General features: G+C 38.9%; 1 protein-coding gene across 3 annotated transcripts in view; it reads left to right on the forward strand.

Annotated features, from left to right (window-relative positions):
* The window catches only part of PITPNM3 (PITPNM family member 3), a 64,150-nt gene that overhangs the window by 6,603 nt on the left and 39,376 nt on the right, over positions 1 to 18,171 (forward strand). For all 3 annotated transcript variants that reach the window (XM_064678214.1, XM_064678212.1, XM_064678213.1), the window contains exons 2-4: positions 2,303 to 2,398; positions 5,630 to 5,737; positions 16,794 to 16,841. In XM_064678214.1, coding sequence (XP_064534284.1) covers positions 2,303 to 2,398; positions 5,630 to 5,737; positions 16,794 to 16,841 — 252 coding nt within the window. The remainder of the gene's footprint in view (positions 1 to 2,302; positions 2,399 to 5,629; positions 5,738 to 16,793; positions 16,842 to 18,171) is intronic.

Consider the following 18,171-nt stretch of genomic DNA (forward strand, 5'->3'; position numbering starts at 1 on the left):
TCTATCATCAGAAATTGTGATACTGAACAACTGAAATTAAATTAAATTAAACAGCTGAAATTAAATGAAAGTTGCTACCCTGGGTGCAAAAATTGCTGACATCTGGCTGCTAAGAATCAGCTGACTGATCTGATAAAGAGTAAGTTCACTGCCATAGAAGCCTCAAGTGTCATTACCAAGGAGTTTCCCTGCATTTCAAAGTAGGGCAGGTCTTTTCATTCTCTGGAAAAAATAATAAAATAAAATATGCAGCAGTTGACACTGTAAATCAAATCAGTGAGTCCAGGCAATGTCTAATGCAATCAAGAAATGTTAATAGAGTCTTCTGAAGGTGTCTAATGCTAATCTACTGGCACAAAACAAAGCAGACTCTACAAGGACCAATGTATTAGGGCAGTGCAATGCAGTCCAGCCAGCAAATCCATGTAGATGTGGAGAGCTGCTGCAGTGAGATCACGCAGATTTGTGCTGCTGACTGTGGATATGTTTAAGCTGCTTCTAAATCTAGAAGCATTCCTAGTGCAAATAATAATAAAACTGATGCTTCCAAGGGCTTTTCTCATAGCCAGAATTTATGCCTGGATATTTGTGACACTTTTCCCTGTCCTCCTGTTACATTGTGCATCGAACTCCAAGGTCCCTGGAACCATGAGCTTGTTTTGGGGGGGACAGTACTTTCACTGATTTCCAGCCAGGCTAGTGGCAGTTTTTCACCAGGGAGTTGCTGTTTGTTTTGGAGTAGTTTTGAAGTCTTTACAATTTTAGATTTATATTTCCTTCCTTTCCTTCCCTCCCTCCCTCCGCCTTCCACCTTCCCTCTCTTCCATCTTATGCTTTTGCAATTTTGGAATGCCTGCTCTTCCAAGCATTGACCCAAAGCAGACTTGTCTTCATTAGAAGTTCAGATAAGTGTTCTTTCTACCACTATTTTGAAGACTGTAGTGATACATTTTAGGATAGATATGTATCTGAATGGAGGGACAGCAAGGTGTTGTTTGGTGAGGAATAATTCAGTGTACTGTTTCCTCTGATTAGTAAAAGTTTTCAGAAATCTGTAACAGTAAGTGCAGTGGTCGGTATGCATTCTCCAGTAGCTGCCAGATACCATTGGACACATTCCTAACATGCACCGTACTCTTGTAATGAATACTGACTCCTTAATAACCAATTTTTTTTTTACCCTATTAAGATACTATTAACTGATTTTTATTTTTACTCTCTTCTTGGCCAGCTAAAATCTGCTGCTTCTTACCACTCTTCACTTATATTTCTGATTAATTCAGCTATAGGTGGAATAGATGAAGAACAAGATGCTGTGGACCTAGTGGCATATTTTCCACAGAATAGTTTAGAAGGTGCATCCTCTGCTTGAGTTGCTATTTTACTAATGAGAGAAGAAGAATGCTTTTGTGGCCAGGGGCTCTGGATATTAGATTCAGATCTGATGGCATCATTTGCAGAAATGAATAAAACCAAGGGCACTGTTTAGGTGGGTAATGAGTGTCCTTTCTACAGTAGCATTGTTAGGGGTATGGTGGATTTGATGCCTGGTTCCCCACTGATTGTGGGGAGACTTTGTTGTTAATAAAAGGAATATATTTCACTACTACTTTCTAGTGTTGGGTTGCTGTAGGTGTAAAGAAAACTCGTACAGTTAGGCAAGTCCGGTTTACTAATTACAAATGAGTTTGAGTGTGATAATCCGTTGGGACCATCTACGCTGTCATCGCTATATCTGTTACTGTACTGATTCTAAGGCGGTTTTGCCTTCCTGTCTGCTGTCAAGTGGAAGCTTCGAATGAAAGCCCCAGGCCTCCAGCACAGCAAAGCTCTCTGATGAAAACAGCTCAGTGAGTGAGAATTGAGTAGTTTGTCTGCAAATCTGTGAGCTAAATAGGATGACACTTCTTTTAGGAGTGAAATTGAATTTAAATGGAGATACTACCATGTCCTGGGGAAATGCTGCTTCATGCCTTAGAAACAATATGCAGTTTGAGTGTTGGAATGGAACAGCCAGATGAATTCAACAGGGAAGAATTTATCTTTTGAGGTTGCTGCATTAGCTGAAAGCAATAGACTTATCTTTAACAAGAACTTGTTTTAATCACTTTTGTTAGGTGGAAGTATTTTTGTGCCATCCTGAGAGCTCTGGCTGGGTGACTATTGAGATTAAAGTTTGTGTGATGACCAAAATGATCCTCCTGAGCCATGTACACAAACTGGTCATTAATGCGTTGGGTTGTTTTTTTCTGGAGCAGAGGTGAGCGTTCTCTTGGGTTAATGTGAGTCTCTGTATTTCCAGCTGGCCCGTGCCGGTTTGGTGGCGCCCAGCGGCACATGCAGAGCGTCCTCAGGGACTCCGTGGAGAGCTCCGATGATGAATTCTTCGATGCACGAGGTCAGTGCACATTTTTGTCCTCCCCTTCCCATTTTTTTCCCCAATTTTGCAGCAAGTAACTGAGCTCCTTTGGAGGTGCACTGAGAGCGTTGTCCTCATCAGACAAAAAAACCCCATCAGATCTTCTCTTCAGAATTTATGAATGGGCCTAAATTTACAGGAGTTGGATGAGGTGCTGGGGTGCATGAGCAAGCTGCCCTGAACTGAGTCTGATGTCAGAAGCAGCAGGACTGCACCAGCCCAGACCTTATGGAGTCTTTTCGGTCCAGCTCCTTCCCAGATCAGGCAGTGTATGATGTTACAACTGGAGTTCACAGTTCACTTGTTCACAGTTTCTGATGAAGGCCATGAGTGTCTGTGTTACTGATGGCCAACTTTTAAGATCAATGGCTTAGGTTTTCCATTCTGTCAAAATTTTCCCTGGGCAGACTGAGACCTCTGCTTGCTCAAGGAGCGATAATCTGAGTGTTTGTGGATTTAATCACAGAATATTCTGAGTTAAAAAGGACCACAAGGATCATCAAGTCCAACTCTTAAGTGAATGGCCCATATGGGAATCTAACCCATGACCTTGGCATTATTAGCAATATGCTCTGACCAACTGAGGTACCTGCAGCACTCCTGACATCCCCTGTGAGACCCTGAATCTGGACATGCTCTGTAACACACCATCAGATTCTGCTGATGTCTAAGTGCAAAAACGTTTGCATAACTAAGATCGTCATTCAGTTTCTCCCTCTGGTGATATTTGTGGGGCAGAGAGAAAATCCCCTCCATTCCCCACATTCTGTTCCTCTTGAATGAGGCCTATTTCTGAGCAAATTAGTTTTATTTTATAGGACCACATTGGCTTCTGTCTCATTTCTGTGTGCTGATTTGGTGTTTGGAGATGCATGGTGGACTTGCAAATGGCAGTTGGTGTTTTTAAGGCAGTGTTTGGCACTGAGGGTCTGCTATCTTGAAGTGAACTTCAGTTTTCAGCATGTTGTAATTTTCTTTGTGTGTGGAATTGTTGCAAGAATGGTTGATGACCAATTCTTGTGTTTTCATGCTGACACAAACTTGTGTGAAAATTCAGCATTATATCAGGAGCTTTTTAGTTAATTTAAAAATGCAGAGGGTGGGAGGTAGGCAGTGAAAGTCAAACAGCTTTGTGGGGGCATCAGCTTTGTGCTTTGAGTGGTTTGGAAGCTGTGCATCAGCTTCACTGATAACTGACTGATTTATTTCTGCAAAGCTAAATTTGTAATATTATTTTCCTAAACAAGCTGTTTTTCCAGAGACATAACTAATATTAATCAGATTATTACTGTGTATTATTCAAAGTACAGGTTTGGATCCAGGATGCCTTGACTTCAGTTTATCTGCCAGTGATGGTGTCTGTCTGATGGTGAACCACTTATTTTCCAATTTCCTTTTTGCCTTCTATAGTTATAAAACTTATGGCAAATTTAAACTTGAAATACAAGCTGCTCACATTTTTTATCACCATTCTTTCCAGTAGGCAACAGCCTCAATTAAACAAGGGAAGAAAACTTTTCCAAATAAAACTGAATTTGAAAACTTGGCACCAAATTTTGGCCTTTCCTAGAATGTTACAACTGTCCATTGAAATTGGGCAGGTCTAAATGACGATAGATACCGGAATAATGTTTTTTAAGAAAGTCAAATGGTTTGTGTTTGGTTGATCAGATATACCAAGATAAATCTGTTTGATCTAGTTTATTCAGGAAGTCTGGATAAATGATTTAATGGATTCTGCTGCCTCTAGAATCAGTGAAATTGATTGTGGACTTCACATTCTTTCAGAAACATGCTTGAATCATCTTGATTTACCAGAGTTAGAAATGAATACCTGGCTCTACAGGTATACTACAGCCTCTGTGCAGAGAGATGCAATTGTTCTTTTTAACTTAATATGAAAGGATGTCCTGTGGTAGTTTCTTCATTTATTGCCTGTATTAATATAGCATGTATTCAGTTCAGAGCTTTTTTGAAGTCTGAGATATGAGACATTCCTCAAATACTGTTTTTAATTACCTGTTTCTACATAACTAGGCTTACGGTAACTACTCCGTTGGCATAAAGGGTTCTGTATCTGAGAATCAAGATGCAATCCACAGAAAAATAAAGAAATAAGTGACCAAAAAATGGTAAATAAATTAAAGATTTTTTTTAAAAAAATTGTAGGGAGGCTGAGGCACAAAAGCCTGACTACATGTTATCTGATGTCACAATGCCAGCTCGTGCCCAACCTGAAATGAGCTCAGATCTGCTCTTCTGAGCTGGGATTTAGCAATCCATCTCTGTTTGAAGAGAGCTCTGAGCTCTGTGTGTGTGCATGCACGGGTCTGTGTTTCAGAAAATACATTGCTGAACACTGATTATTTTATCCTTGTTCTGAACCAAACAGCTGTCTTATCTGAAATAGGCTTTTAGCACAGGGATGTTCCAGCTGTCTGCACAGAGAGAGGAAAGAAATATGGATAGTATATAAGCTCATTTGTCCCTTGTAATCTTTATTGTCAGTGGGTAGGCACTGCAGCTGGTACTCAGATGATCCTTCATTATTATGGGAATGCGAATTGTCATAGATACAAAGCTGATGTGGATGTGTAACTGAGATTTTGGGGGAGAGGCTGTGTGTGGCGTATGTGTGTAGATACATATTTTATTTGCTTTTTTTAACCATAAGAATGGTGGCTTGTGTTTTGGAGGCAAACCAAAAATCCCCCCAGTATTGTGTCATTTCTCATGAAAATTCATGCCCTTGAAATCCATCTTAGTCTGTGGAAGTCTCTTTGCACTGAGAGAACCAGTCCCATTATTGAAAAGTCTTAAACTGATCCGTGTGTCCACTCTGCCCTCTGCTCTGCCTTTTGAATGTTCTTAAAATGAAAAAAAAGAAACAAAACCAACCAGCCACTCAAACACTCAAATTGATTATTATAAACTTTGTTTTTAAGTGACTGCTCAAGGTAAGAAAAAAAATTCGGTCCTCTCTTTTCCATTGTTTTCCTGCACACAATATATGAAGCATACAGGTTTGCTGTAGAGCATATGAGTAGGTAAAAAGCTTTCCTGGAGAGTCCTGCATATGGTACCCTGTTATCTATTCCCATTAGGGGCTATGCTGAGTGTTTATTTCTGTCTCAATTACTGGTTCTCACCCTGTCTTTTTTCTGTTGTTTGTCACAGCAATTTATTCTGTTCTCCTTTTTTCTCCTGCAGAAGAGATGGTGGAAGGAAAAAGTGCCATTCTTATAGGCATGAGCCAGTGGAACTCAAATGACCTTGTTGAGCAGATAGAAACAATTGGGAAGCTGGAAGAAAATCAAGGTAATGTTTATCTTGCATTACGTATTTAGAGTTAATAAGAAAATCTGACTACTGAACCAGTTAGTTGTCAGATATTACATAAATACTCTACAGAAATGTCATTTTACAGCATTCCATAGTTAAAAGATTTACATAGACATGTAAGTAGCATTTTAGTGCTGAGAAATGAGTTGCAAAGATCTCTTTCAGGAGGAAACTTTGATGGGCCAGGTAATAAGAATTTATTGGCTTCAGTGGGAAATCAGTGTTGGACTCAGCTCAACAACTTTGAGATAGATTACAAGACTAAAACTTATTTTTGAATGTATCCTTGTATTCAACATATGAGAAACTTGTTGTCACTGGGTTATTTTGCTCCTTAAAGTCAGCAAATTGTTTTCTGGAATTTCTGTAAGGACACCTTCATGTGTATTTACAGCCAGTTGTATGTAAATATTTATGTAACTGTGTGCCACTGAAATGAATGGGAAATGGGCACTGATACACCAGTAAGAATCTGGGACCTAGGGCAAAGACCTAAGCAGTCTTAATTGTTACTTTGGCTCCTAAATTGCCTAGTTGTTTGAAGATTAAAACTACCTTGTTGACTTCAGGAAAAAAGCCTAGCTTCTCCATCGGTGGCATGGGGCTCAGGCATAATGGTACTTGTTAATTAATCTGGCTTTTAAAAGAATTTGATGTACTTGGCCATTTTAGGAAGCTTCTCTTTATGGATTTGCTACATGTAGTCAATCCTGAAAATAGCTATGAACAGGTCTATTTTAGTGTACAGGTATATAAAAGTAATATTTATCTGAGTTACAAACTTCTTATTATCTATCATAAGAACTATGTATTTTGATAATATGTAAGTGACAGGTAGACACAATACATGCAGGTTATTTACAGTTGTTAAATAGGTAATTAGAGAAGAAAAACTGGTCAGTTTTGCATTTGCTTTTAGCGTGATATCAAGGCTTCGCTTACGTTGCTGGGTAACTTAATCAGAGATTTAGTAGCAATTTTTTAGATATAGCATAGATTACCTGTTGTAATGATGGCATTTTCTCTGCTACAGAGTAGCAAGAAAAATTAATACAGTGTTGCATCAATTATGAGTTAGTCTTCTAAATAACTTGTCAAAACCCAGCTGTCCTCATATTCTTGCAGAGATTACTTCTTCCAGAGCTGGCAAAGGTTTGGAGTCCTTTTTTTTTTCATTTTAGCACCGTTTGCATGAGGGTGATTTTGTTTGGTTTTTTTTCACGGTGCCCTTTGTGTTGGGCACTAAGGAGAGAGTTGTAACAGACTGCTTTTAAGGGTTTCTGCTGTTCCGACACAAGGGTGATGAAAGGATCATTGTTTGCATTATGCTGTTGAATATCTGCAGAAAAGAGAATGTGAGACCTGGGGTTGCATGGGAGATCTGTGCAGAAACAAATGAAGCAGTCCTCTGAGTTACACTCCATTCCTCCTCCTACACAGAGTTTCTGTTTTCATTTAAGCTAATTCTCTGTGATATTTTGCAAAAGAAAGAATTTTCATCGTTTTTTTTCCTTTGTTTCATTTCTGTTCACACACACTTGTTAAAAACTTTGAAACCAGTGTACCTGACCCAAAGCAGCCAATGAACTGACCTGTGCGAAGATATATTTACATTCTCATGCTGCAAGTGGCTTTTGGGTTACATTCATTGTGCTGAGTTGGACTGTTCTTAATAGAAACATCAGGCAAGAACTGAAGTTGGTGAGAACTGGGCTAGCACAAGTCTGAGCCAGTGTTACATATACTGTATCTTGTTAAGCCAGAATGTGATTTCACTGTTTCAGCAATGCAAAAGAAAGTGGAGTTCTGGATGTAATATGCACTCACATTTAGAATCTTCACTGCTGCACCTCTGCTAAATACATCAGATTTCTAAATAGGCAAGGCAGTGCATTTCCTTCTGTCCTCTACCACCTTATACTTACAGATTCAGTCCTGTTGATTAGCTACATACTGGTTTATTCCCTCCCTCATACACATGCTCATTTGTCTCTTCATGGAATTATCTGACAAATACTGATCAGTCATATCACATTGTTGTTAGTGCAGGTAATTGTACCGTGCTTTTGTTATAGCTTAACAAGACTGAATAGTGTTATTGATTAACAATTTTAAAAAAGTCTGTGATTAGCAACCTCATATACAAACAAAAAAGGCAAAGAGGGAAGGAGGAGGACATTGGAAGGAAGACTGTCTTCTGTACCACAGTAAAAAGCTATTTTAGCCTTAGCCCAATTGTTTATTTTAAAAACCTAAAAGTTCAGCAAAGCTGGATTTTCTTTTTGGTTTCTTTTCCAAGGGTACTTCACTTGTTCAATGAAAAGATGTGAAGAGTATGGTTTGCAGATTCAGGGAAAATCCCTCCCCATCTGGATTTACTTGGGGCTCTCAGAGAATGATGAGTTCATTGGTGTTGGTTCCAGAGAGCTTTGGTACAATTCAACCAGTCTCTAGGGCCAGTGATTTTGCTACGTGCCCGTGCAGAGAGCAGAGCACTGGTTCTTTTTCATGGTTTGATAAGTTGATTAATAAAGCACATTATTATGGACTCTTTCAACAAGTGAAGATGTATGAGAAGAGTATGGAGTATGCTCTGGGCAGAGCCAAATACCCACTGGATGCTTTTTGTTTAAGTAATGCTACTGTTCCAGTGTGAGACAGAGAAGATCTTCAGGAACTTTATAAATTACAAGTATGTAATTTAGTTCGATGATTGATTCTCAGTAAGTACAACTGAGAGCGCTTGTCCAGTGCAACCTTTCTTATCAGAGGTAGAAATAAGTATTTGGGAGCAAACTGGCAGCAGAATGTAAATTTATTGAGTTTTCATTTCAGCAAATAACAAACAGCAATCAAGCTGAATTAAAAATTTGTACAGCTGCATAAATTATGTTGATGCAGATGCCTTCTTTGTTTTAGAACAAAAGCTTTTTTACACATCATAGCCATGCATTTAAATTCACTCCTAATGCAAAGTATCTGTCCATTACATTAAGGAAAATTGCATGTACTAAGCACTAGGGACAAATTCAGCCTGCTGGATTTCAGTGCTTTGCATATCCTCCAGCTATCTTGAGATCATATCCTTATTTTAAATATATATTTTTAGTGTTTGTGAGGTTGAAGGTGTTGGTTTGTTTCTGTACTCCTGACAAAAGCAGCTGGCATTTTCTGGATTGTGCCATAGAGAAAGCTGCTGTGCATAAGTTTGTGCAAGCTACATTGCGACTCCAGACCTCTTTTTTTTTTACCTGATCTGATAAAATACACAAGCTTTAAGGGTTTTCTTGTGCTGAGTTTCTCGTCTGTGGCTGCCTGGTTTTCTGCCTGTCTTCAGTGAGCCAACAACTATTGCTGGACAGCTCCAGTTCTTGGCCATTTTACCAGAAACGTTGGGACAAGCTATATTTCATTACAGTTGCTGAATATAATTTCATTACAATTGTTAAGTTTGCAAAACCAAGATTTCAGAATTTAGCAAATGCCAAGCTTGAGATCTTAATGCAATCTTTATCAATCTCCTTTGTCTATTTGCCCCAACACACTGGTTTTAATTACTCAGTAGTGTGATAGGAATGGATCGTGTATGTGATGGGTTTGCTTACTGTCCTTGACGTGTAGAAAGAGAGGTTTTGTCTTTAGCAATGGAGAAATCCTGAATGAAAGTTTGTCTGGCAGTAAATAGAAAGTACTTGTACATCTTTCTTGTCTGTGAAGAGTTTTTTCCTACGAAAGCTTCCCTTAAAAAATTTAGCGAGATATGAAGATGATCTTCAGGAAAATGGATGTGTGAGGAGGAAGGTTGAAGTGGTTTGTTTTAGATTAAGTATTAAAATTACAGTAGCAGGATATTTGCAGTAATATGAATTTGTGGGGTAGTTGAGGGAACATAGGTAATTGGCATGGTTTTGTTTTGTTTTTATTTCTTCTAAGGAAAAGAAATTTGCATCTTTGTGACAGAACTAGATAATATCTGAAAATTGGTGTGTGCAATTTCTGATATTTTTGACTGTGTATTCTTGCTCAACTTGTGGTTCACAGGAGCACATAATTTCTGTCTTTCACCAGAAGATGTACTTAATCATAGAATGATTAGAGTTGGAAGGGACCTTAAAGCCCATTCTCCTTGGCCCTCCTTTTGTTACTGTTGAATTTGTAGAAAGCATTTTTTGTTGTCTTTTACAGCAGTAGCCAAACTAAGTTCTAGTTGGGCTTTGGCCCTTCCAGTTTTCTCCGTGCATAACCTCACAACAGCCTTGTAGTCCTCCCGAGTTGCTTGCCCCTTCTTCCAAGGTGATGTGCTCTCCTTTTTGCTCTAAGTTCAAGCCAAAGCTCTTTGATCAGCTGGACTGGTTGTCTTCCCTGCTGGCATGGCCTGCCTTTTCCAAAATATAAACATTATGAAAACCCCCACATGCACACACAAAAAAAGTGAAATGGGCAACCCCCCAGTGAATCTTGACTGTTTCTTTGGTTTGAAACTTAATTTGTTAAAAAAAAGGAGGAGGTATGTGGTATTTTTGTAGAAAATAATGTAAACAAGCAAGCAAACAAATAACAATGTAATGCTGTAATAACCTTGCCACAAATGATGACTATTGATTTAATACACACTAATTAAATTTTAAGAGCCATTAGTCATTTTTGCAGCAATATGCTACTATTTTACTCTGCAAGTTCAGCTAATTGAATTAAAATGTTTCAAATGAGGATGAATTCTCAGGTAGGCAATTGACAAAATGCAATTTGATTTTTCGTTGTTTAAAACATAACTGACTGTAAAATGTATGTGAAATTCACTTTTCCTGTACTTCGTATGCCACACATACAGACTGATGGATTGCTTTACTGGTAACCAGCAAAATAGATGGACATGATCAGCTTTCACAACTGGAAATTTTCATATGAGGTGAGTGAAAGGCCTTTCTTGGTCCCATTGCACAAGACTAGGTTACACAGATCTTTTCATCTTTTAATGAATCGACTGTCTATGTGGAAAATAGTGCTAATGATAGTATTACTTTCTTTCTGGGACTCATTTGAATTGTTGATTTAGATTAAACTTTTATTCTTCACATCCACCCCATTACAGGATAGTGGTTTGAAGCTGGGAGGTGCTTACTGTTGGGCAAGTTGTGTTGAGTCTGTGTATGAAAATCTGCAGTTCCTGCCCTTTCTGTACCTCCTAGGACTGAGCTATTCAATTTCTACCGATTATTTTTTTTAAATGAGAAGTTTTGTGTTACACAGTAGACCATAAAATGCTGTTGAATTTGTCTCATGCACTATGACTCCCCACCATTTCAGCTATTCTTTGTAACTCCCCTTTAAAAAAATACTTCCTGAGATTTTAAGTACAGCAGGTGCATAGCTGAGTGATGATTTTTTTTTGCAGTCTGATATCATATCTTTTGGATCTCATCTTTCCCATATAGTTAAGGGGGAATAAAAGGCTGGTTTATATGTGAAGCAGCCTGTTTTTGAGAGGTGTCAGAGGCAATTTCCTGTTGATTCCCTCAACTGCTGTCTGTTCTCCTGTCATGATATCCAGAAGGCACTGAACAGAACTGGAAGACTAGAATAACATTTTTGGTTAAGGTTAAGATTAAGTTTAATATACATCTGTAGAGTAAGCTAATTTAAATAAAATTGTAGAATATCTCAAGTTGGAAGGGACCCATAAGGATCAAGTCCAACTCCCTGCTCCTCACAGGACTACCTAAAACTAAACCATATGACTACATGGCAGGGGGTTGGAACTCGATGATCTTCAAGGTCCCTTCCAAACCAACCCATTCTGTGATTCTATTGTTCTATGACTAAGAGCACCATACAGTTATACTATTATATTTCACACTAATTTGAAACAAGCATTATTACAGCAATTTTATGCTTCCAGGAAATGTGTAGCAGACATCCTGTGATTGCAGCACTTTTTGACACCAGTACGTTGTGATCCTTGGCAAAGACTACTGTAAAGAGTTACCCTACTGAATAAACTGGACTTACAGCAGTAAAAGGGAAAGCAGAGTCTATCCTAGTAGCTTTTAGCAGAGACTTACTTCATAGAAGGGTTGATCAGCCATTGTCTGCTTCCACACTGTGCAGTGGGCACCCTTTGGTGCTGACATTGCATTTCCAAAGCCTTAGGATTCACAATAGCTTTTGTTGATCTACTTGGAATTCATGTTTTCTGTTGTCTTGTGTGCAGAAGGCTGCTATAAAGGCTTAAGTTGATGACAGTGATTCTCCTTATGTTTTGAGAGTTTGGTTTGGTTTTGAGTGGACTGAGCACAAGGACCAGCTTTTCAGAGTGCACTAAGCTCCCAAAAATTGTCCTGGGCATTCAAGAGCATTAAGCAGGTACGAAAATGTGTTTGTGCTTGTCCCAGACCTCTTGAACCTCTGATTAGGCTAAAGTAATGCACAAGGTAAGACAATACCAGTCAGAAGGGTAGGATACACTGACAGCTGCTGCAAAGATTTACTCTGGTCTCACCCTGTAGTGGAAGGTGGAGGAAAGCAAAGGAGAAAGCAATTGCTCTTTTATTATTTTTTAGGGCATAAACAGTTTTTAATTTGGCTATGTAACAGTATTGCTTTATCTTTCCATCAAATTAAGAGTCTGTCCAGTCATCTGTTATGAGAAACATTGATGTGAGAGAGAAGTAATTAATCAACTTCAAGCGATCTGTCTTCATCAGACATTTAACTAGGTTGTTGTAAAATACATACAAATCCTAAGTGTAAGAGGAAAGTTTAGCTACATCACTCTTCAAGTTGATGTTTTTGTGGAAGGGGAAAGACTTTGTAGTCTGAAAACCATCTATTGTTTTTTGTGAAATGAAGTTAATCTCGTTTTAAGTAAACAATAAAGGTCGTACAGTGTTTAAATATGTACATAAGGTGCTTGGTTAGGAATAAGGCAGAGCCTGCAGCTCCCTGTTCAACAGTTACATGCACTTTTGGCAAGGAAAACTGCTTAGGTGCTAGCAATCAGCCCTGAGTTAACTGCAAAGTATGGCAGGAATGCAGCTGCTAAGGTAATTTTTTTCAGGAAAGTCTGGATTTTTTCTCTCGTTATCCTTCCTTGTATAATTTGTATATTTGCAGGATCTTCCTTTACAATAATGTCAGATATGTATATTTCTTTCTCAATTATTTCCTGTGTATAAAATGATTCACTATAATTCTATGTGAGTCTTGTTTTGTTCAATTTTGTAATTCTAATGTTTAAAATAAAAGTTAATTTTTTTTATTAGATCAAGCTGTGCCAACTTGACTGTGAATTAGCATTCTCCACTTAAATGGGAATGGTTAATTTTTTGCATTGCATGGTTTAGACTTTTTGTTAAGATACTTGTCAGTTGTAATGTGGATACTAACTCACAGTATCTGAAATTATGAGCTATGTTGAGTTGGATCCATTAAACTCCCACAGGAAACCAGGGTTTCTGTGTAAGACTGGTGCAGGCTGAGGTGTCTTTGAATTGTTCATCTGGTCTCATTTTTCACTGGCTCACTGATTCAGTCCCCTTTGGTACACCTGCCATGCCATGTGTCTCAGAGGTTCTACAACATTTATGCAATGGTCAAAACACTCAGTATAACACAAAAACCTCTACACCCTCATGACTGCTAATAGTGAGTTTTACCTTCTACTAGTGGTTCTCCTTCTCTCTCTTTCTCTCTCCTCTGAGGGCTGCCTTGCCTAATTTTGTCCACTGTGAATGTTCTGTGTAAACAAACTGCTCTCTTCCTTCCCCCCAGCAGCATGTGATTTACCTCTCCTTGTCATGCCCTCCTGGACTCATATAATTAATTAAAGGGTGGTTTTACATAACTGACTGTAGTGTTTATGCTGCTATTAAGTTTATTGCAATAGCATCTGCTGCCTATTAATGTGAAGAATGGCAAACAGAATATTTGGCTTAGTGGATTGTGAAAGGGAAGGATGAAAACTACAATAGTCATCAGCATTCCAAAACACATCAGATGGCTCATACAGAGAACAGATTTTACTTCTAGCAGCAGGTTTTAGAGAGAAGCCGTGGATTGGATTTCTGCAAATTATCACTGCTAGCAGTTTATAGTAGGGCAGGTTACCAGTGTTGTGCAACTGCCATAATTTAATTTTCTGATGCAGTATGTTCTAGAATACAGCTCAGCAATTGTATGCAGAGTGGAGGAAGCTTAAACTGGCTGCCTAGATATTTTTTAGCTGAGGGCTGAGTCCTGCTGCAGAGAGCATTGCTTTCCTTGCAGTCCCTCCCTTTTCCTTTTTCAATCTGCATTAAGATCCAGTCCAATGGTGAAATCAGCGTGTGTTCTTGCATCAGTTTCTTTGGGCCTAGAGTTTCCCTGGCTGCCATTCTCATCCAGAGGATCATGCCATCTGTAGGTATATTGCCTCCTTTCCTCTCTCTTTATTTTCCCAAGTTTGACATAACTGTCCACACACCAGTTTTAAATTTGCCAGGCATTTTAAAAAAAAATTACCAAAACAGATTTTTCTATTCAGAAGTTATAATTTTTATAATATTCTTGCTGAGGCAAGAATGTTCTAAAGTGGAACATGAACGTTGTTTGTTCCAGTGGTCTGGTTATGTTGTTACATGAATTCAGATGATTAGAAGACAGAAAATTGTGTGCCATAAAGCCTGTTGGCACTCTTGTAGCCAGTACTGCAAGACTGAATGTGTGGGGAAAAAGAAAAGAATAATCCCCTGGATACCTCCCTGGTGCTGAGGTACACAACTGTTCTGCTGTGCTGGCCTCTGACACTGATCCCATTATCGATGTAATCCCAGGCAAGAGCAAAATGAGAGACAAGAGTTGTACAAAATGCCCTCTGACATCTCAGGAGCACAGCTACATGAATGAGAAATGGCTACAGGTCTGCAAATCTACATGTATGTGTAATGGCAATGTGCCATAGCATGACACTAAAGGTAACTTTGTGAATCTTATTTTTACCTTCAGTTGCTTTCTCTGGTGAGTAGATACGTTTATTTCTACTGGTGTTAGCAATCCTTTGTGAGAAAGCAAAGTGACTTCTATTCTGGTTTCAACATTGCCCAAAAAACTGCTTGCTAATTTTGTTTTAAGTAGCATACAAATAGAGTAATTGCAGATCATCTTTCAATTCCAGGGCAGAGAAGTGACTTTTTTTTCAGAATCTGTTAAATCTACTGTGAGATGAAAAATGTGGAACAGGGCACAGTAAGATGTACTGAAAGGCTTAAATGTACATGTTAAAAATGTACATGCAAAGTTGAAATTTGTTAGTAAGGCTTTAAAAAAAAGACACTGTCTGTTTCTTAAACCTACCAAATAAAAATGAGTTTTAGTTCTGTAGTGGAAGTGTCTTCACCTTCTGTCTGTTCTTTTGAGGAGAGTTCCTGTCTGCACAGCCATTCAGAGCTGCCATGGAAAGGAGTTTTCTTCGTGAAACACATTGTTTTCCATGTTGTAATTAGTGTAAGTGTGTATACAAGCACTTCAGAAGGCTGGTCTGTGCTCTTGTCATGGAGACCTGGTTTTTCTTTTAGCTCTCACATTCCTGAGAGTTTCACACATTCATCCCAAGGCAGTGACTGATGGCTGCTTTGCCTCAGCAATGACTGTCTCTGTGAGCTGTTGCAGTTAATATTTCTTCCCTAATAAGTTGAAAGCAGGTAACAGTTGTGACCCAAGCTCTTTGTCAGAACAAGAGTCTGTGAATTGTCCTGGTGAGGAACTGAAAAGGAAAGAGACGGTATGTGAAATTTGGAAAGTAGCTAACTCAAATAATTTTTGTTCTTCAAAAGTGAAGTACAGTAGTGTACTGCAAGTACTGCTTGCACAAAGAATGGACAAAAGCAGATTTCTTTGCTGTATATTGAAAGCCTGTCATTTTTTTTTTTCTTTTTACTCTCTTGGAAACCAAGTCAATTTGATAGCTGGGGCATCTGAAGAAAAAGAGAATAGTTTCAGAGTTCTTATTCTGTACTGCTGCATCCATCAGAGGAGTAAAACATTGTTGTTAGTTTTTATATATTAACCCTAGTTGCATTTAGTGTGACAGCATTTTTAATTCATGAGATGAGGAACAATGCTTACAAGTTCTTTAGTCTTCTTAAGGCACTGGGCAGAAGCTTTCATTTGAACACATGAAAATCAGTGGGCAGGCGATGGCAGGACGTGCGCTGTTTTATTCCCCTATCCTGAGGTGCCACCAGCTTCCCTGGTGCTTGTCATTTGCAGTCTGTTCTATGTTGCCAAACCACGTAACAGAACATGGTCTCTGCTGTTGAGTCAGCTGTGCCCCAGCAGCTGATGCTGTGTCTGTGCATATACTCAAGGGGTAGGTAGGCTCCAGGAAAAAATGTTGCTGGGCCTCTGAAGAAGGAATCTAGAGAAGGGATTGAGAGACCTGTGTTCCCATCCCAACTCTGATGATAGATGTAGGCTGATGTGATGCCTTTTTGCTTTGGTTTCTCTTGTGGTGGAATGATGGCAAAGATGTTTACCCTCCATGGTAGAAATGACTGGAGTGCTGTAGGAGGACTTTATCTACAGAAAGAACCTTTATTCCCATGTTCTTGTGTCTCGGTATGTTAGGTTTTTGTATTTAGATCTGAGAAAATCCCTTTGTACTTGCAGCTTTCTTTGGATGGGTGGACTGTGGGAGGGAATGGAAGGACAGAAACATTCTTTAAAAAGCTGCTAATTAAATATTTGGAATAGGAATCTGTTTTGTATTGCTAGGTAAGTTATGCCATTTCTTGGTTAGAGATTCAGTGGCTAATGCTGCAGGTTATCAAATAGATTGAATATAAAGGGTAAAATCTAGCTTCAAGGCTAACCACTTTGAACAGATTACAGCAGTTGTCAGGGGTGTCATATGCTGAGCTATTCCCACTGAAGCCAATAGGGGTTATGGAAATCACCATAGTGATCAGTTGCAAAATATTTACTGCAACACAGTAGAAAAAGTAAGGAGTTCATGTAAAGTGATTTTAGTTTACATTGTGGTTTCTTCCTTTTGCAGGTGAAGAGTCTGCGTTTTGCTCATCTGGCTTTCTGCAGGAAAAACAATGTGAGTTGAAGGTGTTCTCATTTTTCTTTGTACCGAGGCTGTTCAGTAACTAGAGATAGTAATAGAGTAGACTTGTTAACCAAGTGATCTGTTACCTTGGGAAGAAAAATGCATGTGGAGGGACTAGGATTCTTTTAAGTTTTATTTTAAATTTAATTATTTTCAATATGGATTATGAAAATGTACCAAAAAAGTGCCTCTGACATTATTTAGCACATTAGTACCTTATAGTATTGGCTGGAGTGGCAGAAGTAGAGCACTGGAGGGTGAAGCTGCTGTTGTACACAATAGCTCATACAGGACAGTACAATATGGCTGGATTTGGAGTGTAGGAGCCTTCAGTGCTTTGTTCTCTGGACTTCTTCCTTCTGTCTCTGCTTAAGGAGGTGCAAGAAGTGTTGCTGTTAAAATTTCTGAGTGCTATAGGAGTAAAAAGTAGTGCCAAGCCTGGTGTTGCTAGGGTTCCTTTGCTACTGGTGCCAAGCTTCAGGGAGTCTATTTACATGTGGCTCTGCTGTTGGTCTTTCTGTGCTTTTGCATTGCTTGCTAAAGAGCAGGAATTGACTTACAGAAATGCATGGTGTCAATGTTCATCACAGTTCTCTCTGGGAACAATTGTCCATTGCCTTCCTGGAGTTCAGTCTGTTCTTTATTCCTGCAGCTGTGTTTATAAGCACATGCTGTCACTCTGTGCCAACCCCTTCCCTTTTGGAAATCATATTTTTCCCATCTGGCTTGGTCTGATAAGTGGAGCTGGGGAGCACTTGGAGTTAAGATCCTTGGCTAACCCTGTGTGTTTCTTCTTCTCCAGTGCTCTGTAGTAGTCATGTACAAGATCTGGCAGTGTATGTGTGTAAGACTCATTCGGTGAAGAAGTCATGGAAGTTAACATAGGCACCATCTTATGTTGTGGCTTCCAGAGCAGGATTGGGCTCAGTGACACTTGCCATTATTTTCCTCTAAACAGTGCAGTTTGCAAAACTGCATCTGCAGTGTATTGCAGGATTCTTTATCATTTGTTAATAGAAAACATATGTCACAGCCTTCATGTGAACATATTTCTTATGACGGATTTATCATTATGAATGACTGGTAATAGCACAGCAGATGGCAGGAACAGCATCATTTCTCATGGGAGCGCAATCATGGGAATAGCAGTTTTCTTTTGGGACTATCAGCACCTTATGCTTTGTAGCTAAAGCAAGTTCTTTTTTTTTTTTAAATTTTAAATTTTTCCCTAATTAACATGACAAAGCATTAGGGATATTTGAAATGGTCTGTGGGGGAAAAAAAAAAGAGGACCTGGCTTGATTCTTAGTATGGGTTTGAA

Source organism: Pseudopipra pipra, chromosome 21 (assembly GCF_036250125.1).
Source record: "Pseudopipra pipra isolate bDixPip1 chromosome 21, bDixPip1.hap1, whole genome shotgun sequence".
Lineage (NCBI taxonomy): Eukaryota > Metazoa > Chordata > Aves > Passeriformes > Pipridae > Pseudopipra > Pseudopipra pipra.